Here is a 26,850-nt window from a genome sequence, read left to right as displayed (position 1 = left end):
CATCAACGGAGATTGTGAAAATATCCAAAGCTCCATAGCAACCGTAACCGCATGTTGGGGGCTTTTTTTTTTTTTTGCTTCACAGCAGATGTTACAATCTCTTAAATTCAGGGAAAACATTTTATACAATGTGTAACTTTTGGACTGTTAGGATACAGTGCAGTTGAAAATAAGATATATATCCTATCTAGCCTAACCCACCCAATTTTGGCTTGGAAAAGGATCATCAATTTACTATACCTTGGCTAAAAATTAAGATGGGGGGTGGGGGATGGGGGGAAAGAAAAATTAAACATTCACCTGGTTTAACAGGATGTCTTCTTTTTTTAGGTAATGCATTAAGGTAGCGGGAGGAAAATATCTTCCTACTCCAAGAAATGAACAAACACTGACCGGGATAGATTTGCATCAAAACCCCAAAAACTAGGCCCTTTAAATATTTCAATGAGTATGTACCCAAGTCCTTTCTGCTTCATTTAAAAAAATAATGCCGCTCGATTGAGAACGTTCGCGCCGTGCGGTACGCTCGCGTGATCGGCCTACTTTTGAAGAGGAAGTGTGTCATGCCAACCCCTTGATGGCTCCGTCGTCGTGCAGATCTGATGACCCCCGCGCACACATAAACACACACACAGTCGCAAGTGCACGCTACGCAGCTATAGAAACTGTATCGAAGGGAAAACAATGTAATGAGGATGGAAATTATGTGTGTAAAAATTAAATTTTAAATGCTTTCAGTTACACACACAAGCAGAAGCAGACAGATAAGTACTCTTTGTGCCCCGTACAGAGGAGCATAACAGAGCTGGGTTTTATCTCTGCCGCAAAACAAAGGCTTATGACGTCTGTGTGTGTGTGTGTGTGCGCGAAGCATCTGATTGCCTGTGATGGGAGTGTATGTGAGGGAATGTACAATGAAAATCTGGCAACTGCTACAAAGAGGGAATACCGAGACCCCCCCCCCCCCCCCCCCCCTCTTTCACAGCAGCAAATCCACAAATATGGACCCACAGTCTCAAAAAATAAAAAAATTGAATTAAATACATTTAAAAAAATCAAAAAAACCTTCCCCATCAATCTCACCGCCCACTCCTGGAAGCATCCCAAGGGCACCGTGGGTAGTCGTCGTAGGAGAACACTTCACAGGGGAAGCCACCGAGACCCGGAGGCCTAATTACTGGGCGAATAATTTACACACACCTCTGTCCTGAAACCTCCGCTTCCTTCCTTCTTTCTGTTTCCCTCTTTCTCCGACACCACTTCTAAGGATATCAGAAAAGAGATGAATGTGTCTTGAAAGTTACTTGGAGAGAGTGAAAAAAAGAGTTGGTCAAAAGAGAGGCAAGAGCAGAAAGAGAGGAGACATAATGGCGTCTCTGTGTTTGCTCGAAGGCCATGAAAACGCCCGAGTGACTGTGGGCACGTACAGTACTATTTGGTGAAATAGCGAGCCGGCAGACAAAGGAGTGCACTCATTTATGTCCGGCGACTGTCGTTTGCTGTGGTGTAAAAACACATTCCTCTTGCCGAGAGGTTATATTTTGGTTGTTGAGAGATTCGAACGGAACCAATCCAAAGTTTGACTTTGGGTAGCTTCTCCCGCTTATTGGCTTTCCAAAGCTTGCGAGGAAATAACAGGCGACGGCGGTGTGCAAAGTGCTCCCTGTTACCATGTCATTTAGTGTGAGATGAACCCACGATTCAAAATCCCAAAGTGCCAAATTAGTGTCAATCGACGGCCAGAAATACTCGCCCGATAAACTGAATTTCTGGAGACTATTTCCCCGTGACGTCAAACGTACTTCCGGGTAGCGAGAGGCAGCGCCGTCTCCGATACTTCCGCTAATTCAAAATAAATACATCAATAAAAATCTTTCATTTCAGCGAGCCAGAGCGATTGAGAAAACAGGAAATGGCTTAAATGATGACTTTGGTCTTCTCTGCCGTCAGTCAAAAAGAAGATGTACATCACGTAAATTGCTCCCGAGCGAGACGGAACATTGGCCGCAGTTTACATTTCCACAGGTAAGTTCATTGGAAAACAGATGTGATTGAAATTCAGACAAGCGAGAAACGCAACTTTCTTTTTTGTCTTTGTCCCTTTGTGACGACAAATTCACGTGTCGACGGGTGAAGACCTTGTTTCGGAAACCTTTGCTCTTCAAAGCGCTCCGTTTCAAAGCGACGCTACTCTGTCCGTCTAGGACTTGGAAAAGCACTTCCTACCGTAGGACGGGAGAGCGGACGCTTCGGGACCGCTCGGTCTCCAAACGAAACGCTACCGAAATGCAAATTACCGCGGAAGTGGGATATCACAACTATTTTAAGCATATCGAGTCAGGTCCCTCAAATGGCCAGCGATTGTGTTGTGTAACACCAAACGTGTGCCGGCGTAACGTGGAGCTCAAAGAAAGAACTGATGCGTTGGCAATTGAGCAGACGCGGTTCAACGGAAACGCTCAGAGAAACGGGACGGAACCGAAAGAAGAAAGAAACCCAGCGACTGAAGGCCGCACTGCGACGCCAGTGGACGGAGATGGCCAGGCCTTGAAGAAAGGCGCTCTGGGATGAGTCGGCTAAAGTAAACCGAAACCGACATTAATGACCGAATGGAACTTGAAACTTCCGCCGACTGCCAGCATTTATGAATTAGTTTGCACAATTCAAAACAACAACAAAACAACAGAAGGCGAGGACAAACCAATATACAATTTCTCAAGTGTTGTACTTTGAGGAAAAACAAAGTCCGCGATTACAGATATGCAATTTACTTGAGATAAATGCTACAGTGAGCGGGAAAAGCCGCTAGGTGAAATGCGACCTAAGACAGGTGCTGACTTTTGGACTTCACCGCACATGGCGACGTCTTGTCTTTAGGCCAGGCGGGGAGGGGAGGCTTCGCAGTGCCTCAGACTACAGTCATATTTAGATAGAAAGATCAGAGGGGCGCGCGTACAGACACCAGGGAGTTTCCCCCTTTATCGCCACGTGACAATGAATCATTAAGTAATCTATACAAACAAATACCCTACAAAGACTTGAAAGTGCAAAGGATGTCACACCTCCCTAAAATCAACACGATGGATCCCTCCGGTATCATTTACTCACACACCTGTACAAGCGCCTTTGATTCATTTCTGTGCAATTTAACCTCCTCCTCAGTCAACGCCCACGCTTTAAAAATAATGGACCGTTTCCACGATGAATCGGCAGAAGTGTTTCAAAGGTTGTCAGTGCGGACGGTACAGTCACAAGCGTGTGTTTGTGCAGCCATGAGGACGCGCACAAACGGCGTCAGTACTGCTGCCCGGTGCGGTGGGTGCTCTCGGCTCAAAGAACCTTTTGTTTGCCCGAGAGAAGCCGCCCCCCCCAAAAAAAAAGGAAAAAAAAGGGGAGCTTCAGCATGACTGACCCTCAGGGACTGGGCTGTGTTCTTGTGAGCGGCGAGAGCACAAAAGGCAGTAATGTCAATATTAACAGAAAGATTAATAATGACAATTAAGTGGGGGGGGGAGGTATTGCGTACGCATTCAAAAGGGATCTATTATGCTTATTTTGAGGCATGTGTTTTGATTGGCGACCCCACCGGAGCCCTAAGCAGCCGCCACATCGGGTGCACCGACCAAATCGGATCACGTATTGGCAAACAAGCTGACACCGTTGTTTAAGATGGTTGTACAACTCCGAATTTAACAGTAGAGTACAGTGGTACGTTGAATTAAGAGTTTAATTTGTTTCGTGACCAAGCTTCTAACTCACCCTATTCAAATTCAATTAAATGCCACAAATCTGAGACTGGCACGACATTTTGTGCATTTAATAAAAGAAAAAGAAAAAAGCACATTAAAATAAGGTGTCACTACTGAACGTACTGTACTATCCGTGTGCTGGGTGCGTGCATTTTAGGGGCGTGGCCTGGTGGGACACATCGGGAGCCGGAGTCAGGTTGGCCGGTTAGTTCGGTGTGAGCGTCTGGGCGTGAGTTGCGGCCTACGGCAACGATTTGTAAATGTTTTCCTTCCGCATTCGTGTCGTTGACCGATAGTCCCGTTCAATAGATGGCTGAAAGCGCACTGGCGACTGTGGCTCTCCTTCCCCACATGCCAGGGCATTACGGGATCGCAATTCCTCCATTTATTTTCGCTACACTCGAGAGCCAGCGTGAATGAAGTTCACGTGTACCGACGTGTACCGAAAAAAAAAAAAGAAATAAAATAAAAACATTCATGAATCAATCGAAACATTTGGGGCACTCATAGTCGTGGCACCGCTGTACTCCATGTTCATTATTGTGGCAGTAGCGTGCAGTCATAACAATGGATAATTCATTTTCTTTTAGCCTTTCGAGCCACTCGAGTTCACCGTACAAACAGTCAAAAGAAAAAAAACAGGCAAAAACCCAGGACAGGCACGGCAAAAAGGACACAGATCTTGTGGAAGGAAGGAACGAAGATAAAAGATGGAGTAGAGGAAGGGCGAACTGAAGGCCACGTTATTTATAGATTCGAAGCACGTGGTGAGCCGTTATCACCCCGCATGACAAACGCAAAGCCTTCGGGGACGCAAAACAGCACACGCGCTCCGGTTTGACTGCAATAAAACTTCGAGTATGTGCGCTTTTCTGCGTTTGAGCTCGTGCCGGAGGCGGTGCGCGCTCATCTTCAATTACAAAGGAGGAGCCTCCGAATCGGCGGATCAAGTCCGCATTGTTATGAATCCACAAACGCGCACGAGGTGAAAATCCCGCACGACGCGATCTCGACGGACGCTCGAGCGGGCGAAGGCGTGCGCGCTTGACGGTAAGTCAGGTGAAATGGTGCAATCGGGACAAACAGAGAACGATCGACCGCCGCGGTGTCGCATTATACGGCCTATAGGAAACCACTGCGCGGAAGCTAAAAATAGTCCATTATACCCCGTTGTGGGTTTTGGTCAGTACTGTCGCAGTGAACAAATGATGTGGGGCGACGCGTTACCGTTGATGCCCCGTGTCTTCACGCACGCTCCCGACATCGTCCGCGTGATGTGTACATAGTGTGTGCTGTTTTTGCCCTGACGCAGTGGACTGGAAGACCGTTGCTGCGGTCCAGTAAAAAGCCTCGCTTCCGGTCTGCTGTTGACATAGTGGTCGATGCTTCGGAAGAAGGGCCTCTACTATTGTACCGATTCGCTTTAAACCCAGGAGTCGCGTGACGTCAAATCTGTTTATTTTGCTGAACTGCGCTGGCGACATTTACAACAATTTGTACCACCCGACAGACACCCGACCTCCCTCTGTTATCGCTTCTCCTCCTTCTGCTACTCGATGGGATTCCACGGCGCAAACTGCCACTCCCCCCCGACAAAGTTCCAAATATCTCCGCTTACCCCCGAGGGCCTGGGGAACAGGTGGTATGTCCTTAAGGCGCCGTGTTGGGTGATTCGCTCCAGTGAGCGCTTTCCTGTCCTCGGGCCAAACCGGGTTCCCGTGAAGGCCTGTTACGTCGTACCTAATAAGCGGGCTAGTTTTCCGCTCAGATCGTTGTGTACTTATTGGATCATCTTTCTGTGAGTTCTGCAATTTTTATGTAAAAAAACAATAATAATTAATAATAATAATAAAAGCCCAGATGAAAGACTTTCTGGCACATTACCTTCCTGCCTGTTACGCTATTTCTCCCTTCATATTAGCTGTTAAGACTACAGTACAATGCGTTTCCTCGATATCTACTGGACTTGATATAAATGTGATTAAAAAAACTACACTGTGGATCTTCTTCTCCCAAAGCTGGGAGAGAGAGAAAAAAAAAAAAAAAAAAAAAAGACCACCCTTTCTCCATTTAGAAATGCTGAGGGCATCTTTCACACCTACCACAGCGACACATTGTGAGGAAACTCGATGGAACAAATGTTCTATTTCACACTGCGTTGGAAGCGTACCGCGTTCACAAGGGGTGACTTAACTCGATTTCGTTCTTTGATGCTTGCCACAGCCACCGCACTGTAGCTCTCTTCCCGGTTAGTGTTTAATTTTGTTTTTAATCGATAGCTAAGCGGCGACGACAATGGCGCGTGAGGAGAGAACGCGCAAATGTGCGTGGGCCTGACTTAGCCTTTCAGATAAAGAACGGAACAAAATGCCAACCGGTGGTGCTAACACAGTGAAAAGCAAAGAAAGGTTTTGTGATAGAAAAAAAATTTAGACAAATGAGACCGACGTAAATCTTTTCAAAACTTTCCGGCATTTATCTGACCTATGACCTCTACAACGCCACCGATTTATTTATTTTTTTTGAAGCTTTTCAAGAGGAGAAATGAAAATATGTAACTGAAATAATGTGATTGCCCGAGAGGGCAGACCCTCTCATAACTGGGATGTGTACCGGAAAACATTTTCCGCATTTTTGGGAGTTTAAGTTTGTCCAATAAAATCTGAACAAGGGGTGTGTAGACTTTGGAGATCCACTTTAAATCTTCCTACGTAGTCCCTTTTTGGAAAAAATGGCTGAATTAAAAAGCTCCCAGCCTCACTATTGGTTCATTCTTACCAAAAAAAAAAACTGCATCATCGCACAGGTACGACAAACCCCCTCCGTTACGTCACGTAAATTCAACGAGCGACAGCCGAGCAACTAATCGGGAACGAGCGCTTAATAACTCGTAAACGTGCACGATGACTAATAAAAACTCAAGTCTGCGAAAGCATTTGAAATTACTTTGCTGGTTTATCATTCACAGCGAGTGCCGTTGTACATTGGTGCAGGTTGAAAAAGTAGTCATCTCTGAGAACATACCGAAATATATACCGTATATTTCTACACGTTCTTTGTTTTTCCCAGTGACTTCGCGGTGAACTTCGCTGGCCTCCCCGATAGCCGATGATTAACCCGCTGAGAAGAAATAGAGATAACGAGACATGCCTGATTGAGATTCGAAGGTAACGCCAATGACGTAGAGCGAAGTTAGACGTTAAGTAAGCGTGAAAAGCTTGCGTCCTTATTTCAATTTTACCCTCGAGGGACGTCGTTTGTGCCGATTTGTCAAACTGCGTGCCGCTCCCTCCGAGTACGGAAGTCTGCACTTCAACACCTGTCCCGCTTTCATGTGCAAATGGAGGGGAGCTTTCGTTCCGTCGCATGTTATTTCATCACGAATGAGCAACGGCCTCGTTTATACACTGATGTGACCCGAGCGTGTGCGCAGAATCCCTGTCTGATGCTGCTCCAACAAATGCCGCTGTTTAATCCCCAGATTAGGAGCCGATCTCTCTCGCCCGATTCAACCCGCGCCGCGCACGCATCTGGAAGAGCGCGATGACGATGCGGACAATCCGACTCGAGGCTGGATTGTGTGCCAAACTGAGCGAAGGCGGCAACGCTGACGCGACCGTCCAAACGTCCCTTCTGACGCCCGACGCCATTCGCGGAGGACGACGATCGCGCGCGCTCTCTCGTTGGATGCCTCCGTCGCATCGATCTGATGCAGTCGACCGATAGAATAAACTCACATCGCTCCGCGTTCCTTGCATAGTCGACAGCGTTTTCGTAGTGCGTCACCCCGCGCGGCGTGTGTTCATGCTGAAGCCGTAAAAACAATATTTACTGCAGCGCGCCCTTTCGACGATACTCACTCAAAAGCGACTGACTACTGGACGAAATCTCGACAAGTGCACACGAAAACGGAATCGTTTGAACCTTATGTAAACGAGGAAGAAAAAGAGGCAGAGACGGCGAGCCGGAGCGGTTGCCAATAGCGACAGTGTTTTAGAGGCCGATCGTTAGCGAGCACCGTCTGCGTCGCGGCGAAGCGTTGTGGGCAATTTGGACGCCTTACGCAACACGCGATGATAGTTGAGGTGCATTTTTGAAAATGTAATTATTATAATGAATTCGTATGCTCGGTTTTAATTGCTACCGATTATAATTGCTTGCGTGGGGTTTCTCCCGCCGCACGGTGGCCGACCGGTTAGAGCGTCAGCCTCACAGTTTCAGGGTTCAATCCCCGGCCCCGCCTGTGTGGAGTTTGCATGTTCTCCCCCGTGCCTGCGTGGGTTTCCTCCCACATCCCAAAAACATGCATGAACTGGAGACTCTAAATTGCCCGTAGGTGTGACTGTGAGTGCGAATGGTTGTTTGTTTGTATGTGCCCTGCGATTGGCTGGCAACCAGTTCAGGGTGTACCCCGCCCGCCTCCTGCACGATGACAGCTGGGATAGGCTCCGGCACGCCCGCGACCCTAGTGAGGAGAAGCGGCTCAGAAAATGGATGGATGGGGTTTCTCCCACGTTTGAAAAATATCCATGTTAGGTTTGGGATAGGCCTCGGGCCCACCCACTACCGTAGTGGGGATAAGCGGTATTGAAAATGGATGGACTGATGATTATTGTTGGAATGATAGTGTAGAATTACACTGCATCTTACTGTGAGGTGTTGCGAATATTTTTTATACTGTAAAAAGGCATCATCTTATATTATAAATTATTTAAACTAAACTGAATAATAATAATTAAGGTATCCAAAATATGACCAAAATAAACACTTTTCAGCACTTGTGCCTCTACAAACTACAATTGTTCAATTAATACCTATGCAGAAGTGTCAATCAAAACTGAGCATCGTTATGGATGTAAAGGTAGAATTTGTTAGTGTGTTAGGATCAGGGGGCGGAAACCTACCGCTCACTTTTGCCATTTCATCTGGCCCTTCGTGCATTTAAAAAAACAGAACCTCCCCAAAACATTTAATAATAAATGAGATTTTTGTTTGAAAATTTAGTATGGATCTGAGAGGACTATAAAATTGGAAGGTAGTATTCCACTAAATTTGGTTATGAGCAGTGAGGGCCATGAATACGACATTGCTTCGGTTATATGGTGTGAAGAGAGAGTAAAAGAAAGTCTTTCGTTTTACGTCACAGTTCTATAAAAAAAAAACACACTGAACTGTCAACCAGCGCTACTTACTGCGGACTTTACGTTCAATGATTTTAGTCTCAAGAGAAGCTAAGCACGTTCGTGACAAGAAGGCCCACTCTGAGGTGAAACTTTAGTGGATTGCCCCCTTTAAAATACATGACAGAAGGCTGCCTTGAAACATCTCTGCATATCGCATCTAACTGGGTCAAAACACCCAATGGATGAGTTGCGTGGCACTTTACCTTTACAAACCCGAAAGCATAATTGCCGTGAGAGACGCTTGACGGTGCCGAGACACACAAAGTGAGATGCGTGCAAGCTATATAATCTTGCTGTATCGGGATGCTGCAAAATGCAGATCAATACAAGCAGTCCTATATGGCCTAACAATGACTGGTAGGGGGATTGCCGGGTAATGACTTTGCCCTCTGGGGTTGTGCTACCCTCAATAGCCAACAGCGTCCTACATCTGGATGTGGGTCAGAAAACACACTGGCTTTGGACACGTGCACGCAAATGAAGAGAATTGAAGCAAACCGGGGTCAATGTCGCTATCGAGACATGCATCAGTCAGTTTGGGAGTCGAAATGGGAGCAGGTGCAACTCGGCGTGGGTATGCAACATTTTCAAAATAAAAAAATTGTATTCAAAAAATAAAATCACTGAAGCTGCATCATTGCTTTAAGTGCATGCGCAGTAATAAAGCACGTGTAAAGCTCTCGCGGTGAAAATAAGTCCTGTTTTTCGAAACACAACTCAAATATGTTCATAAAGAGGCTGTAAAAGGGGAGAGTCTACTCGGTAAGTCAAATGTTGTGCAGGAGAGAGTCATAGCACACTTGAAAGTGGCATTCCTACATTTTGTTATGAACGCGGTAACCGCTGAGCGGTAGCATACTGTTATCCATTCGACGTACGCACGTTATGCAAACAAACTCAAATATTTGCACGCCACACATCGACTGATATATTCCGGGGGACGAAACGGAAGGCATTTGTCATGCCAAAAACAGTGCATTCAAATGGTGCATCTCGATTTCCTCTTGTGTTGACATTTGAGTCACCTCAAACCACTCGACTGCCCTCGTCTTTGCGGCCGAATTTACTAGAACGTCACGGGCTCCCATTATCGGACACAAAGGGTACTTTCCAGAATTGCTATTTGACAGAATTTTTACCTATAAACGGTGAATTCCGTGGTTTCGAGCGGACCCTCCGGAGCTGCCAGGCCCGGATGCCCTCCTCCGCTGTATCCGCCCACAGAAGTCGAGCGAAAAACACAACAAGCGCTCGGTTCCGATTCCAAGCTTTCTGCTCAAGAAATGAACCAGCGTCCTCGGAAACTAAAACAGAGAGACGAGGCGAAGGGCGACGGAGCGAACTCCTCCAAAACGCTTTTTTGGGGGGGTTGGGGAGGCTGCAAATCCTGATTAAAGCGTCCTGAGAAGGAGCTCTCCGGTCTACGCGCTGAGGAGACGGGAGGGGTGCTATCAAGCTGGCTGATGTCAAGTTACACAGGACAGCAAAGCAGCTTCCTGTTTCAGTAAAAAAATAAACATAAAAGCACGACAGTATCCGGTTAGTGGAAGACGACTTTCACGCCGCACTGCAATTACAAACACACACAAAAAAGAATTATTCAGTAATAATAAAATATGATAAGAATATACAGGGCGATGCGTTTGTTGTTTTTACTTTTGCTGGAAATGATGTCCGTTTCTAAATACGATTGAACATCATTGTGTTCTTTTATTGAGTCAATTTCACATCACATAAAAATCGCAGCAACCCAAACAAAAATTACTGTACTGTACTGTCAAAATGTACTTTCTCAGTGGGAAATCCGGCCTTTTTAATTGAACATTATCAGCTATTATTGTTTCAAAGGTATTGTTACATTGTTCTGCCTATACGTCATTGACCGTGACGCGATATATTACTGTTAGTAAATACAAATTCTAATTTACACTTAAATGTCACTGTACAATTTCCACCGGCACACCTGACCATCTCTCACGGAATGCAGTGTAATTCCACATAATGAACACATTTTTTAAATCCTACGTACGCAAAAACAGAGCATCTTCGGTTTTTGTTAAGAGGGCGCCCTCAGCTGGAAAGAAAATGGAAACGCTGTAGCTCTTTGGTCCAATTCCGTGAAAATACAAATGTTACGATGCGAATAATTATATTGATATTGCCGCAGAGACATTTTACATTGTTATTATTTCATCGGAAAGCTCACACACGACAGTCCCACCCACCCCTCCTTGACTGAAAACAAAAAAAAAAAAAACAACGACGTCTGTTATTTTGCTCTTTGACCTTAATGTTGTCCGACAAGTGACGGGACAAGAGCTCCTTATAACCGACAGGACAATGTCTCGGGCTGCGGAGAGGCTCCGGCTGACGATCGGTCATCTCGATCGCCCGCCCGCGGTGGTCGTATCCTCTTTCATTCGTTAGCCCTTTGCCAAGGCTAGCCGCATTTTATGTAGCCGAAAGACGTGCATCGGGCCGCGGGTTGGGCTGGCAACACAGGCCGGGGCCCCACCGGAGACAACAGGCAGCCTGCGTGACCGTTGAACGATTAACGGTATTTTTAAAGCGATATTTTAACTGTTATTTTGACTCACGACTGCGTGTAATAGTTATGCACTTAGTTACTACTACCGTGATAACCGGCAGATTGCAACTGCAACGTCGGTTTGTGTGCGGGTTTATGTTTAAATGTTTTCAATCTACGCTGAAATATTCGATATAAACACCTGGTGCAATTTTCTAAAATAACGGACAAACCCTTTTTTTTTTTTAATTATTGTTGTGTGTTGCGTTGAAATCATTTGCCCGCAAAAGTTGCACGATGGGAAAAAATACCGAAAATTCGTGCACTGATTCAAAAAACAAACAAACACAGACAAAAAAATAAAGTTAATCGAATGACAAGCTCAGTGTCTGAAAAGCAGATGTCTCAAAATGTGACTCATTTCAATATCGAGATTATTTGTCTTCTTATGTCCCGAAAATATGTCTGCTTTCATCCTTGACTGAGCTCCTCCAGGCGCCTGCTCAAACTTCCACCCTTTACACTCGCCAACTAAGGTAAGGATGACGACGCAACCTTTTGGTTGAGTTCGGCGGCCATTTCACACAGTTACACAATCAGTTTATTATTGCCCCTTTGGCGCGGGTCATACATAATTCCTACGTCCTCTTGTGCTTTTGTTTTTCCTCTGATGGTGTGTTCAGGTTCAGAAAACAAAAACAAAAGACGACCTGTTACAGGGCCAGTTGAAGGCTTGGTGGACTTTTTAAAAGAGCACTGGACAATTATACAAAAATGTGACCCGATACAAAATAACGTTCGCATTTGATTAGATTGTTCATGTTATTTTATATTCTGCCAACATTATTGACTTCAATGACACTAACAGCAACTAATTGCAACAAATAGTTAAATTGGCAAGCGCCGCTTACTTAGTATGATGACCGGGGCAGAAACGTTTCGTTCGAGGTTTGTCACTGGATCTCATTATTTGGACACTTTTTACACCAAATAAAAAGATGACAGCCGATTGACTGGATTCTCGTTTTACGACTCGTTGTCAGATACACGCTCGATAATGACCTATTGACGCCGGAAGAGAGGCTCCTCTATGAGCAAAACGGATTCTTTGTTGTCAGGAATCTGGTGGCCGATGAGGACGTCGACTTGTTCAGGTGACAAATTGTGTAACTCGAATGTACGAAATCAAACTGACGCACGATCGGTTACCCGCGCTCTTCCGAATTGTCTGCAGAAAGGAGTTTGAACGCATTTGTCAACAGAAAGTCATCGTTCCCGGTCTGATAGTGATGAGAGACGTCGCCGTCGCTAAGTCCGAGTTTGTTCCGGATCAGAAAGCCGTCACCAAACTCCAAGACTTCCAGGAGGATCCTGAACTCTTCCGGTACTGCGCCTTAGCACAGGTACGAAACCCGTTCTTGGGACACCTTACCTCTGACAGTCACCGGGAACTAAAAGATCACCTTCTGCCTCGTCAGATCCTGAAGTATGTCGAGTGTTTCACTGGACCGAACATTATGGCGATGCACACCATGCTCATCAACAAGCCTCCCGACGCAGGTGTCAGGATGCGCCCGAATCGGCAACCGCAATGGAGGCGTGTTAAAAACGCTCAACCGGGGGGTGTGCGTTTGCAGGAAAGAAAACGTCCCGCCACCCGATGCATCAGGATCTGCATTACTTCCCGTTCCGGCCGGCTGACCAGATCGTCTGCGCCTGGACGGCGCTGGAGCGGGTGGACAGGCGGAACGGCTGCCTGGTGGTCCTGCCGGGAACGCACACGGGCGCGCTCGAGGAGCACGACTACCCAAAGTGGGAGGTAAGGACGCAGAGGGGAGGCATGAAAGCAGGGAGGAAGGATGGAAGGTAAGTAAAGTAGGATGGATGCAAGGAAGGCATCGAGGATGTAATGAAAAGGAAGGCAAGGAAAGACTGGACCGCAAGGATGGACTGAAGGAAAGAATGGGAGGGGGGAAGGAATGATACCGGGAAGGATGACTGAAACTAGGATGATGTGAAAGGGAAGGAACAAAAGAATGGAGGGGGAAAGGATGGAAGGCATGAAGTATTGATGGCAGCAAGGGACGAAAAGAAGGAAACTAGGATGGTATCAAAGGAAAGATGGGACCAAGGAAATGTGAAGGAAAAAGGATGAAAAGGGGGATGAAAGTAGAACGTAACAACGGATGGTGGGAAGGTACACGAGGATGGTTTGAAAAGGAGGAGGATAGGCCACAAGGACGGTAGGACAGCAAGGAGTGAACGAAGAGGCCCGCTGCCACTTTTAGTCCTCCCGGTCAAAAGACACAATCTCACAACTGCGCTTTAATCCACAACATTGGCCTCGAAACCCTCATTTGAAAACCTAACACTGGCTAAAACCCCTATTTCGAAACCCTAAGGCTAGCTTGAAGCCTAACTTTGACTTCCCTAATTCACCGTCTACTCAGGGTGGGGTGAACAGGATGTACCACGGAGTGCGCGACTACGACCCAGAATATCCCAGGGTGCACCTGGAGATGGAGAAGGGGGACACCGTCTTCTTCCACCCGTTGCTCATCCACGGTTCGGGAATGAATCAGACGCAAGGATTCCGGAAGGTACTGCTCCACCCGGAATACGTTCGCTCTCGTGAAAAGCTCTTTCGCTGTTTCGTAAAAAGAAAAATAATAAATAATAATAATCTTGAGTCCGTGTTCTTTTTGACTGTCATATTCAACCTGTGGACCAAACCGAAACCCGTAGCAGACCGGTTTTGGCCCACGGGCCACATGTATGACACCCCTGCCCTTAAAGTACATGCTCCCATTTTTTCAGGCTATCTCCTGCCACTATGCCAGTTCCGACTGCTACTACATCGACGTGAAGGGAACCACGCAGGAAAACATTGAGAACGAGGTGAAGGAGCTCACATCCAAGAAGTACCCCGAGTGTACCGATATCACCTTCCAGGTAATTTCATTTCTGTTAATAGCACGGAGGCCAAAGGGAAGCACGGAATCGGGGGCTACAGATGCGTGACCGTCGGTGCGCCCGACGTACAAACGTATTGGGAAACGAAACAGAAAATACTAGAAAATAGAGAGTTGCTTGACTCTAAAGTAAAAACAATGTTACAGAGAAACAGTTGCAGCAGTCATGAAGAAAAGCTCATAATAATGCATTTTGAACATTTTATTATTCAATGTTTTATTTTTCTATCTATTTGTGTTTAATTTAGGAAAAGGACTGTAAATATGACTCACATTCATTTCAAAGAATTGAATTCAAATTGTTTACTTTCCGAGAAACGTAGGCAAGAGGATTGATTTGCGGCTACAATAATTTGTGTAAATATGACCTAACTTTTTCAAAGACTACTCTTTTGCCCCCCCCCGCAGGACACGTGGGCTTTCCGAGGCCGCCTGGTGCGGGGAGACAGACGCGCGCTCTAAGACGAGCTACGGAAGACGACTGAGGAAAATTGGGATTGTATAAGAATAGGTCGTGTTCGCTTTAATCACAGAGCTAACGATTGAGGATCATTTATTGAATTTTTGAAACTTACGAAATATGAAATATGTTCTGCAGGTAATTTAGATGTCTTGATAGTTTCAGAGTACAGTGTCAGATTTGTCTGCACTGACACACAGCACAGTTTGTGGTTTGCTTCGTTTTTGTCGCCTTTCCAGCACAAAAGCGCAGTTAAGCATTACCGTTATGCACTTGATCCGAACAGACGGCTTTTTAAAACGATGGCCTGCGGCGTGTTGATTCTGGAAAAAAATGAGAGTGTGCGCGAGTGGAAAAATATAGTACTTGAAATCAAGACTCGTCATTAATCTGCCTTACGGATGGACTTGAGGGACACCTTTCATGTGATGAATGTATCCATGTTTTTACAATAATTCATTTGAATAATAAACGATAGAATTGCTGCTGAAATCATTTGTATGAAATGTTGACACCTCTGCAAACGTATCACACAAGGAAATAATGCAGCAAAAAAGGTCTGCATTGTTTAATTTTGACATCATTCATACCTGAAACAATAATGAGAGGGTCCGAGACAAGATATTCACATACGCGCAACGGCCTGCGAGGGGAATTCGAGATACCCGAGCAGCGAAGAGCTGTTCCGTTGAGCATCTGTTACTAGCTTTAATAGTCGCTGATAGGCCCCACGTGCACGTCATTCCTCATTCATGTCAACTCACGTGCAAATATTGGGGACGGTAGACGAGTACAACAAAGGAATGTTGCTCCAAAACCTTGCAGTTTTGTAACGTTACCAGTACACTGTATTATACGCTACTGTCAAAAAGTAGCATATATTCAGCTTTAGGGTGACATTTTAGTATGAACCTAAAATGCACTTTAACCTTTGCAGGTGAACTTAATATGACTTTGCCCTTACATTTTGAATGCACGTCCAACTGTTCAGTGTTTCACTCCTCTGACAATCATCCTAAAATGTCACCCGAAAACTAAAGTTTTGTTACCAGAGTATATTTTATATCTGATACAGAGTAATGGTAACGTGTGGGGATTTAACTTTCGAATGTATCCTGTGCTGTTTGTTCTTTATTTTAGTGTATATGCAGAGATGTTTTTTTTTTTTTTTTTTTACATTTTTCTTGTTTAGTTATTGCCAAAATACATTTTAAGAAGAAGAAAAAAAATCCAAAAGTATCGACTTATTCTGTCATATTAGTAAGAATTCCTTGCATGCATACATTTAGATTATGTAATCATCTACCTCCGAAAATATTAGGTTACTTCACATTGTATCCAGCCTGGTCCCTTGGAAGAACTACCGGTCCCTGCTCACCAAGACTTCCTCTCCTCCCACTTTCTTCCTCCCTCCCCTCGTCCGCCCTTCTTACTTTTCTCTGCACATCGCCCATTCGGAGCAAAGTGCTCCCAAGTTCTGTCGGCGGTCTGAGCTCGCTCTCCGAGATGTCCCGAAGTCCGGTCATCGCTGTGGCTTGCCTCGCCACCCTCCTCGTCCTCACTTGTGAGTACCCTCTGCGAGCGGGTTGTCTGTCGGTGGGTGCACGAGATCGTTTGAGGATTCCAAGCAGATGTCATTAAATGTGCAAGGCGGAAACAATTCTTACCTGCCGTACAGTCTTCCTGCATTTCAGACTTGACATAAATAAAGGGACACTGTATTTATAAGCATTGACTATATGTTGTAAGGCTCAGTTTTCCTCATAATTAAAATCGCAAATCCTGCACTGCAGTGGTCAACTCCAGAAACACTTTTCTTGCTGTTATTACATTTTCTATACTACTTTCCTAAACCCTGGAAACACCGACAAGTGCCTTGGAAGAGGATGAAGAGAGCAGACGCACAGAATGCAGTATACGAGGTCTTCTGAAAAACAGCAGCTGCTTCCCCACATATAAAGACATTATTATCTCATCACATGCAGAAGCCTGTTCTGCTAAATTTCCAATATAACAATAAATATTCAAAATGTTTTTTCCACATAGGACCAAAACAGTTTCAATTATCTAATGCGGTTTTCCCCAACTTGTGGTGAGCGAAGTTCATTTTTCTGCCTGTCACTATACATTGCTGGCATAGACAAGAGTAGATGAAGAAAACAAATACATTCATTGGAGTCAATAACTCATTTCTTTTTTAGTTTCCGGTGTCGGCGAAAGTGCGGACGACCCAAAACCAGCGGATCTCAAAGGTGATACTCGCAAAACGCAACGCAGGAAAAGTCCCCGTAACTTTTGTCTAACCTTGAACTGCTGAACTCTGACCCTCAAGTGGAAGCGCGGCCTGTTTTCATGCCCGAGGCGGACGCCGACAACTTTTTCAAACGCCGCAGTCGCCGCTCGGTGAGATACTACGAGCAGCTAGGTGAGTTGTACGTTAGGGACACCGAGTAGAAATAGGGAAAGCAAAATATTAATAATCTCAGACGTATCGGATAGAAGCCCTCGGAGAACGGTGGTACTGTTGGCTCGAGCGTATTAGGACAGAGAGGATGATGTGAGACGCGTGGCCGACAACATCTGGGATGGCCGCTAAGTCGATCGGGTGTTGTTTCGTCCAGCAGAAGCATCGCACACGCCGGCCTAAAGAAGGAGTCACGGGATAGTGCGGAGCACTGTACCTCGAATAACGCGGTAACGTACGACACGCTCGGGTGTCATTTGTTTCCAGCTGAGCAGAGAATGCATCGGGCAAACTCGGAGCGTCGGAGGGAGTACAACGAGGAGCGACGCGACGAGTACGAGAACTACGCCGAAGAGGATCGCGACGGTAAAGGTTTTCACCGCGTGGGATTCAATCTTCTTAATACAGAAGAAAATATATCGTTCCAGATTTTCAGACTTTTTCCAAAGACAAACAGCAGTTAGGTACTTCATTGAGTTTTAATTGACAATTAAACGCAGCGGTCGAGCACAACAAATAGGGATTGTTTAAAAATAATCACACTTCAAAGTAAATATTCGTACTGTTATTGTTGGATGTATCCTCTGTCCATTAAAACGGGTCATAGGGCCACAAGGGTACACTTGCGCAATCGAATGAGACCTAAGTCATGAGTTGTATTTTTTTCAATTTGCCTTCACAATATTACATCCCATGTAGCTTAAATATTGTTTAAAAATGGATAAAAGTTCATCACAGCCTTTGACGGCTGTCGAATTCAAATATCCATGTTGACGTGGAGGACTGGCAGTGAATGACCTTTTCATCCAAAATTGTATTATTTAAAAGTTTTCCTTCTTTAAGTAATGCTGATATCACACGGTATTAGCGTGAGTTTTTTTCAATGATATTTCCGCTACGTTTGACTCATTTTAATGTGTTTTCCCCTTGAACTCCACAGAGCAACGGGAAAGAACGAGGGAGAAAAACGAGCAAGTTCGAGAGTACAACTACGATGGGCGTTACCCTCGATACCACTGGTTTCACTGAGCGTGTTCACAGCTCGAGCGAACCGTATATTTTAATATAGCTTGAAATGTCCTAAAAACACTCACACGGAGCATTTATTTTCTGCAGTGTATTTCTGTATTGTTTTTACATCGTACACTTTCAAAAAATAAAGGGAACACTCTGTCAAACATTCTCGTTTTAACTGCTTTTTCCATGCACAAACGGGTTTAATAAAAGGTGACCGTTACTGTTAGCCGGAGGCCTTCCTAACAACTACTTAACTACTTCTTTATACTCGCAACGCAATTGATTTTCTGAGAGGGAAAGCGGCGGCTTCAATTGACTTCTACGTATTGGCAGTGTGACAAAGATAGTTTGCGCCACTGATGCATTTAACACACGACAGCGCTGCCTGGAATTTGGAGTATTCAAATGGAATAATAGCAAAGACGAGGTGAGCTGCACAAGTCGTCGGGCTGAAATCCTTTCCGGAGTGGAAAGTAGAAGGAGAAATGCCAAAAAGCGCTCTGTAATTGCTATGAGCTGATGTTGTCCTATTAAAAAGCACAGCGATACCACCTGAGACTTGGAGGTTGGCGTGAGCCCCAACACCTGGAGAGGATTACAGAGGGTTTTTTTTTTTTGTCTTCGTACAGGAGGCAAGAATCACATTTAACGTACTTTTCGAGGGAAAATACCCAGACTGAAAGATGAAACCGTTTCTGATGCATTACCAAGTTTAGATGTTCTTCCAGATCTTTTCAAGTACACACGCATCTATTGTCTCCGTGAAGCAAGCATTCCCTGTGGCCGGCTGCTTAATTGTTTGTCTCTGTTTTTCACAAAGTCACTGACAAGTATTTCCTTCTGGGTTTCTGGGGCCCAGACAAAACAATATTCACAGGCAACAACCCAAAACTGAAATAATCTCGAGGACTTTGGATACAACTCAGTGATATTATTTGAAATATGGACATATACAATGATGTGTCATGAATGGATCAATCATGACTTTAATTTCTCCCAAACTGTTACTGCGTGTTGTTCTCCATGATCAGTTACTGAACTTAATTAAAATTCCTTAAAAAATAAAAAAAGGACACTGACAGTAAAAGAGTCAAACTCAAATTGTTCTACTTCAGACTGCTGAGGAACCTTCCGTGCTCCTCCCCTCGCGGCTTGAGAAGCTCACCGCCGATCTTTGGTCCCGTTTTCTCCTGTGGGAGATAAGAAGAAATTTCATCCCTGCGTCCTCCCAAGTGCAGATGGAAGAAAAAAGAAAGATCACTGACACAATCTAAAGACATCCAAAACGAGAGCTAAAAGAAAAATTGACTGTCTTAGCGTTATCATCTTTTTAAAGCCGGGATTGCCGACGCAGGTCTTGTATAGGATATCTTTACATAATGACGTGCTTATATGAACCAGGAAAAACTTTTACCTTCAGCATTCCGTCACGCTCCCATTTAAACAGACCGCAATTACTGGAAAGGTAAGACAAATGGAAAGTTACATTGCAAATACAGGACATTATTTGTACTTCAGAAACAATAAGCATCAGGGCATAAGACATATTTTTAAAGCACCCGAGTACAAATAAAAGGAAAGTATTTCTGTTCTCAAAAATCCAATTTCTGATTTTAACACTTTTTTTTTCCCCAATTCTCTCCCCCTCCATGGCGTGTGTGCACTCAAGCCCGACAACGAGGCACTCTAAAGTGTTTACGCCGGCGCACTGTTTGAAGGGAAGATGCATTTTCACAACTGCGCCGGAAAACAGCTGATGAGAATGACGGCGCTTAAGTTCGCATGTAGTGGGGGGGGGGGGGGGAACTCATGGCAAGTGGGTCACCGGTCGCCTTTTTAGCCACCCCCCCCCCCCCCAAAAAAATTCAGGAAAACCATAATCGTGAAAAACAGTTAATGCTAATGTCACCACAAATGAGGACTACATATTCTGTTTTCAGCAATTATCATCAAACACGTAAAATGTATTGAGAAACATATCTCAGAATTCCCTTTGCAGGGTATTACATTTTTTTTTTTTTTTTTAAAAGTCGAATTAATCAGTAAAGTCGATTAATAGACAAATGCCATTAGCTGCGGCTACGAGCGACTTCCTACCTGCAGTGTTTGTGCGGCAGTCTGTCGAGCGCGACGGCTCTCTGTCCGCACGGACACTTGAAGAAACGTTTGACGGCGTCGTGCCAGCGCAGCGCGTGATTCTCCTCCACGCAGCGATCCGCCGGCTTAAAATATGTGTAGTTACACTACAAGGGAAGGAAACCAGCACGCAATGTGTAAACCTTGGCCAGGGCAGGAAGACGTTGGTGTGCTTCTTAGGTATTTGTGACCTTTTTACAGGAAACGGCACGACACTTCATCTCTCGGATGCTCTTCATTTTCTCCTCCAACTGCTCCTTCTTCACCAGAGGGTCGAAGTATTGCTCCTGCAGCTGATACTCAGCCTGGGAGAGACAGCAAAAACTGGAGAATTACATTTCTGTAAAGATTTCGTGCGAATGCCAACACTGAACGGAAATGTCGCGGACTTAATTGAATGGCTGAAAGGAAATGCAGAATTGGGAGACTTGAAGTCGGAGTGGTTTGAATCGCTAAGGAGGTAAATATGTAAAATATCTTACATTTGGGATTTGTATTGAGGAAATGTGGGAAGTTTTGGGAACGTGATAAGTAGTTACATTTGTGTCCTAAACGAGGTTCGTTCAATCAAACGGTTAGAATCTGTCAAGAAATGCGCAAGGTGGAAAATACGTAAAACGTCTGCATTCATTTAGGAATGTTGTCTTGGAAAATGTGGAATCGTGAAAATGTGAGCATTCCCCAGATGTCCCGAATTTGCTGAACAGTTTCAAGATGGGACGTGAAAAATGAGGATGTTTTTATTGAATGTCTGAATGTCTGTTTTTTCTTTTTTTAATGTAAAAAATATGGACTTGGAATACTAGGAATGGTTTGAATCAGTTGAGAAATGTGGGAGGAGAAGAAACAAACGCTTGTGGATGTGTTTGAGCGTGCCGTACCGCCTGTAGGATGGCTCCGTGGAGAGATTTTGCGTTGAGGATCTTTTGAAACTCCTCAGACTGAATGTAGCCGAGTTCATCTCGCTTCCTCTTCTCAGCTGGCTCGAGATCAGTATCACCGAACTCAGCTGCACGGGACAATCAAAGCACGGGTGTTACGAAACACAAACAGCGTACGGTATAAAACAGTGTTCCCCCGATATATCCGGTTCGTCGTTCGCGGCCCTGCTCATCGCAGAATATTAAGTGATCGTTTTTTTTTTTTTTTTGAAGTACTGTGTTTTGGGCCGCAATATGGCAGGCAGCACTGAGGTTCACTTGAAGTGATGCAGCGTAATTAAGAGCAAGAAGCGATGGTCCCCATTTAAACTCCAGTAATAATCGTCAATGCCCAAAAGCAGAGACATATTGAGAGATACGGCTATATATATATATATATATATATATATATATATATATATATATATGTATATATATATATATATATATATATATATATATATATATATGTATATATATATATATGTATATATATATATATATATATATATATATATTGAGTATTGTTTTATGCTTTTTGTTTGTGTTTCTGCTTATTATGTCTTAAATAGCAGTTGTTTGAAAATTTATAACTACTGTCACATCTTTGCAAATTTACATTCGCCCCTCTATGAAGTTTCACTTTATATGTTAGCATTAAGCTAGATGAAATTATATGGTTTGGTCGAACATTTTGATGTTTAAATATACAATGTTTAACTGTCTTTGGTTGTACGTGTCAGTTTGACAGGAAACTTCAACCAGTAGTGACAAATAAACAGCTTAAACAGCTTGAAGCAAGGACGATTTGCACTTTATTCGGAGAACTGAAAAAGTGAAAACAGGCACCAAGGCTTTAAAAAGTCTGTTTTAATAAGTTGAAATGGGTTTTAATGACTTTAAAGTGTGTGGTAGGGGTTTTATCTGTGGTTTCTCTCCATCGTCGATTTTCAAGAATGAACTTATCCCTCACAATAAACACTGTCGTGTAATTAATGGCACATGGGTACCAGTTAAAATTATATATCTCATTTTTTTCAATTTATGCTTATTTTCTTTTAATGTCACGTAATTTTAACAGAAAATGCATTTTTGAAAATACTAATGAAAAAAAATTATTTTCATCCTAAATTCAATCGGAGGTTGACTGTATTGTATTAATGGTGCATTTGTTCCATTTTTAATGTCAATTAAAAAAACTATCTTTTTTTAAACAAAAAAATCACGGTTGGCACGTGAGTACCACTTCATTCTAATTACAAAAAATGAAATTTGACTTTTGTTTTAAAATCATTTTCAAATGTAAAAAATAAACAGTGTAATCAAATATATAACAGGGGTTTGTTGTCGTGCATTAATGGCGTGTGGGTACCATCAGGTGAGGTGAGACTCTTCTCCACACGGGCGCCGATCTCGCTGCTGCTCGTCCTCTTCCGCTTGACAGCGTTGGGGTCTTCCTTCTCCAGCGCCGTCCCCTTCGCTCTCAGTTTCTTCAGAGCCGCCAGCTTGGTGGCTGAGAGGCTCGGAGCGTCGGCGGCCGGCGTGGGAGGCGGGCCGGCGTCGAAAAAGAGGACGTCCTCACCCTTTGAGAAGCCTCTGCCTAGCGTGGGGGTTTGCGGCGTCGCGGGGCTTTGAGTGGTCTTCGGGACCCCGGGAGCTGCTTTCGGGGACGTCGCTAAAGAGGACGTGGTTGACTTCGGCACCGTGCCCTCCTGGATGCCCACCGCCCTACGTTGGCGGTTCAGCAGGAACTCCCTCTGCTTCCGTTTCTGCTGCTTGAGAAGGTCTGAAGCTGAGATGGACTTAACTGGAGCTCCTTCAAGGTCTTTGGAGATGAAGGACAGGAAAAAAACTGAGCGGACCGAGCCCACCGGTTCGGGCCGGACAAATTTGTCTGGGTTGCGTACCTGCTGCGTGTCCCTGCGTCAGGTGCTTCTTGAGCTGCAGAGCTCCCGGTGACGGCACTGACATCAAGCTCTTGAATTCATTTGAACAATTTGAAACTTCGCCAGACTTCATGGCTACAAGAAACAAACAACTTTTCATTTTTACAGTTTCCCTTGCTTCATTTATTTTTTTTTACAAATGTGTAAATGTGGCCACAGTCCCTGTAGAGAGGATTTTAAAATAGCGGCTGTTGATTGTAGGCATTGCTGAAGCTGCAGCCGGTCTTACCGAGCATTTTAGCCTCGAGGATGTGACGAGCGGAACCTTTCACAAAGAGCTTGTCCAGGGTTGTCTGTCCCGTTTTTTTCGGTCTGGATGCAGATCTGCGACCCATACGGAACTTATGATGAAAATATCTTTAAATATAACTTCATGGCATTGGCCGTCGTTAAGACTCACAGTGACGCTGCGCAGGCGGCAGACGAGACGCCGCCGTAGTGGAAGCCTTCCTGACAGATGCGCTCCCTGAGGCTGACGCCCTTCACTTTGTTGGGCGCCTTTCCGGAGAACGACGACTGCAACTCGGACCTCTTCGAACTCATCTTCTTGTACTGCGCCTTGATGTGATACTGGCAGTACTGACACTCATACTGGAAACAGAAAAGAAGCACGAGCACGCATGCATTATTAGCGCAGGCGTGTGCAAACTTTTGTGCTCAAATATAACAGGACTCTCGATAAGGTACAGGATTAAAGACGAGAACGTGCTACACCTTTCCCACCTCTCCATCAGCTACGAGACTGTCGGCAGCTTTTCACATATTGGTGAAAGGGCCGCTAATTTGTTACCATGTTAACGAGCTGAGAGCAGGGGTCTCCGTTTTTCTTCATGGCTTTGCAGGTGCCGTAATCTTGAGCGTCACCCATCAGCAACACCTTCTGTGGGTGATCCACTGTCAGGCTGACCTTCGCGTGTGATAATACACAAGATTTTACATTCCAAAACATTATAAGGACAATTGCCGACAATGTCAACCACCAATGTACTGCCAGAATAAGAATAATCATTTGGTACGTAGGTGAGCAGGGACACGACAAGACTGCTTTATGGAAGTGAATGAAGCCTCGGAAGTTCGTAAAACTAATGTTACCATATTATTAAAAAGTTATGCAAGCTACGGTTTCTGCTTACGCCGTCGTATCCTTCTTTTTGTTTCATGGAGTTGGGGTTGAGGATTCCAATGACGGTGCCCGGCTCGGTCTTCCAGTGATCCTTGTGGACATCGCCGAACAGCAAGAGCGACACGAACACGTCCAGGTTGTGGAGGTCGTTCAACCTCCAGATGCTAAATGTTTTACCCTGCGTAGACGGAGCGGTTGCAGTACGAAGGATGTGTCAATATTCAACGCATCATCGGATCTAATCTCAGGATAGCGGCGCCAAATACTTACATTGCTGCTGCTTTGCGGTGTTGCTTTGCTGACCAGCACGCCGAACGTCACCCAGTCGCTGTCCTCCAGCTTCTCAGCGCTGCAGCCGAATCCGGGACCTGCGACAGGCGGATCAGGCGACGGTCAGCCATTTTCCGGTCCATATCGCTGGACGAAACACGTGGCTTTCTGAAACGCACACGAAAAGTCGGATTTTAAAGCGGACGCTTTCCTGTGGAAAAAAAAGAGAGAGGGGAGACATTTTGAGTGGGTGTATCTTCTTGAAGCTTTCCCCACCTCAGCCGCAATCCTGAGTATTTCTCCATTGCCACGTCTTTAGGAAGAGAGTCCAGCTTAGGCCGTCCCGCCGATGACGTCGGACCGGGTCTGCTCTGGAGGGTCGCAGACGAGCGCTGAGGAGCGGCCGCCTTGCTCGTGCTTTCCGCTGGCAGGAAGGAGCTTCCCATCTTAATCTCCACTAATGGTACTCTGGCTTCTGAAAGAAAAAAATAATAACAAACCGATAAATGAGCCGCTCAAATGACAGCGTATTTAATGAATGTTATTGGTTTACCTGGCGAAGTGCTGGGTTTGGCCTGGTGGGCCACTCTGGGTTTGCGTTTAAAAGAGTCAGCGCTGCTCAGCTCGGAGAAAAAGTCAGACGACTCCTGCACCTTCTGGTTTTCTCCTCTGACTGGATTGGACGATGATGTCACTGATATTCAAGTGAGACAGACAGTTATGACAGTCAATCCCTGTTGATTCTCCTTTACCTCACTTATAGTAAGCAAGAAGAACGATAAACCACGATATAGCGGAGGAAAACTATATTATTACATTTTCTATCTACTCCTGTGAATGGTGAAACATTTTTACCAGATTGATTCTTCATCTTCTGTGTCACAGCAGCTGGCTTATCGGGGGTACGCTTGGCGGTGGCCTGGCGAGGAGGCGACGGTTTCAGCGTGGGTGAACTCCCTGACGGTTTCACTGAGGAAGAGGAGCAGGAAGCGCTCTGGCTTGCCTCCAGCTGCTTCTGCAATGCCTGCATTTTCTCCTGCATCCGCCTCAACTCATCTAAACGGAATGAAAGGGGGAAAAAATAAGTCCGTAAAACATCATCTTGATGTGTGTCCCGTGAGAAACGACGCGGATACAAACCTTGTAACTCCGCTTGGGACCTGTTCAGGCTCTCATTGGCTTTGCTTTTGTCTTCTCGATCTTCTTTTTCAATATCATCTACATCTCCAAACAGCTCTGACAATTCATCCTCCGGCTGCGCATCTCGTCCTTCCTCGTACTCTTCCTCGCCGTCGTTGTCAAAAAGGTCCTCCAAGCCATCTACCTGCTGCTGCTCTCTCTCCTCCTCCTCACCATTCTCAGCCATCAGGGCTGTCAAAATGTCCAAATCATCTTCATCTGGACAGAGAGTATATAAAATACATCTACATATAAAATGCAGGGTACGCCCTGAACTGGTCGCCAGCCAATTGCAGGGTACATTTTGACAAACAAAGTTCACGGTCACATCTATGCAAACTTTTGGAGTCTTCAATTGACCTAACATGCATCTTTTTGGAATGTGGAGGAAGATGAGAACCTGTAAACTACCCTGTTTGAGGTTGCATCACCTTTAAATAATTTTTTTTTTTTTAAAGTACTTACAATCCATTCCAGACCAGCGTCCACCTGAGTTCAGCAGTCAATCTACAGAAAGACACTTCGGGTAAGTGAAAGTTAACAGTCAGAATAAAATTCACGTTGAGGACAGAGTAGATTTTACACATTTTTACAACCGTAACGTTAAGGCTGCTTTGAATAGATACAACATAGCCGGTAGCCTCCACTTACACACAGACTACATGGACACGAGTGAATAGAAGACAGACAACTCACTACCAAAGAGGCAAATTCACAGCTTGTGTGTCTGCGGCGTTATCCAAACGGAATCCAAACGTATTTATTCTCGTTATTTTATAACGATTTGGTCACTAAAACCTACTAATGTGAGCAGTATTTGTAAGTTTAACAAAGTATTTTTGGGTGCTGTCGTCACCAAAGCGAGGGAGAAAATCCAAACTGGCGCTAAACGAAGGACCCCGCT

The 26,850-nt window shown here is 44.9% G+C and overlaps 4 protein-coding genes across 19 annotated transcripts in view; 2 read left to right on the top strand and 2 right to left on the bottom strand.

The window, feature by feature from the left end:
* Positions 1 to 10,374, bottom strand: part of cdk17 (cyclin dependent kinase 17) — a 34,252-nt gene extending 23,878 nt beyond the window's left edge. For 14 of the 15 annotated variants that reach the window (XR_009767634.1, XR_009767640.1, XR_009767638.1 and 11 more), the window contains exon 1: positions 10,072 to 10,374. The gene's annotated coding sequence lies outside the window, so the exon portion shown is untranslated. Of the gene's footprint in view, positions 1 to 1,200; positions 3,327 to 10,071 lie in introns of those variants that run through there. The other variant, XM_061668512.1, reaches the window with a different exon arrangement.
* A 706-nt stretch (positions 10,375 to 11,080) lies between these two features.
* phyh (phytanoyl-CoA 2-hydroxylase) lies at positions 11,081 to 14,928 on the top strand. Of its 2 annotated transcripts, none has more exons than XM_061667933.1 (9): positions 11,081 to 11,338; positions 11,955 to 11,995; positions 12,503 to 12,613; positions 12,694 to 12,862; positions 12,938 to 13,019; positions 13,097 to 13,278; positions 13,910 to 14,059; positions 14,277 to 14,411; positions 14,840 to 14,928. In XM_061667933.1, exons 1-9 carry the CDS (start codon positions 11,273 to 11,275, stop codon positions 14,891 to 14,893), a joined length of 990 nt encoding a protein of 329 aa, XP_061523917.1. In that variant the 5' UTR covers positions 11,081 to 11,272; the 3' UTR covers positions 14,894 to 14,928. The 2 variants fall into 2 exon arrangements, with proteins under 2 accessions (XP_061523917.1, XP_061523918.1); XM_061667934.1 differs by lacking the exon at positions 11,081 to 11,338 and adding an exon at positions 11,345 to 11,489.
* Positions 14,929 to 16,166: 1,238 nt separating this feature from the next.
* On the top strand, positions 16,167 to 18,528 carry ucmaa (upper zone of growth plate and cartilage matrix associated a). The gene is made up of 5 exons (XM_061667935.1): positions 16,167 to 16,455; positions 17,093 to 17,143; positions 17,224 to 17,316; positions 17,623 to 17,721; positions 18,296 to 18,528. The coding sequence occupies exons 1-5, from the start codon at positions 16,167 to 16,169 to the stop codon at positions 18,382 to 18,384; spliced, it is 621 nt and encodes a 206-aa protein (XP_061523919.1). The 3' UTR covers positions 18,385 to 18,528.
* Positions 17,616 to 26,796, bottom strand: mcm10 (minichromosome maintenance 10 replication initiation factor). Its single transcript, XM_061667932.1, is given in 19 exon segments — positions 17,616 to 19,562; positions 19,787 to 19,829; positions 20,470 to 20,615; positions 20,700 to 20,813; positions 21,390 to 21,517; positions 22,801 to 23,253; positions 23,336 to 23,449; positions 23,604 to 23,698; positions 23,775 to 23,965; positions 24,165 to 24,281; positions 24,508 to 24,675; positions 24,768 to 24,845; positions 24,848 to 24,935; positions 25,044 to 25,242; positions 25,321 to 25,461; positions 25,623 to 25,823; positions 25,908 to 26,165; positions 26,412 to 26,453; positions 26,643 to 26,796. Coding segments are annotated over 18 exon segments (2,625 nt in total). The 5' UTR covers positions 26,419 to 26,453; positions 26,643 to 26,796; the 3' UTR covers positions 17,616 to 19,478.
* Between the last annotated feature and the right edge of the window lie 54 nt (positions 26,797 to 26,850).

Source organism: Phycodurus eques, chromosome 22 (assembly GCF_024500275.1).
Source record: "Phycodurus eques isolate BA_2022a chromosome 22, UOR_Pequ_1.1, whole genome shotgun sequence".
NCBI classification, from domain to species: Eukaryota; Metazoa; Chordata; class Actinopteri; order Syngnathiformes; family Syngnathidae; genus Phycodurus; species Phycodurus eques.
The sequence above is the reverse complement of the archived record's forward strand: the minus strand, read 5'-3'. Positions and strand labels throughout refer to the sequence as shown.

Excerpts from the sequence above, each read along its gene's own strand:
- ucmaa (XM_061667935.1), top strand. The coding sequence starts at position 16,167 with ATGCATACATTTAGATTATGTAATCATCTACCTCCGAAAATATTAGGT. Across the intron at positions 16,456-17,092 it reads CACCCTCCTCGTCCTCACTT|TTTCCGGTGTCGGCGAAAGT; the intron begins GTGAGTACCCTC and ends TTTCTTTTTTAG. Across the intron at positions 17,144-17,223 it reads AAAACCAGCGGATCTCAAAG|TGGAAGCGCGGCCTGTTTTC; the intron begins GTGATACTCGCA and ends CTGACCCTCAAG.
- phyh (XM_061667933.1), top strand. The coding sequence starts at position 11,273 with ATGTCTCGGGCTGCGGAGAGGCTCCGGCTGACGATCGGTCATCTCGAT. Across the intron at positions 11,339-11,954 it reads ATCGCCCGCCCGCGGTGGTC|GCGCCTGCTCAAACTTCCAC; the intron begins GTATCCTCTTTC and ends GAGCTCCTCCAG. Across the intron at positions 14,412-14,839 it reads GTACCGATATCACCTTCCAG|GACACGTGGGCTTTCCGAGG; the intron begins GTAATTTCATTT and ends CCCCCCCCGCAG.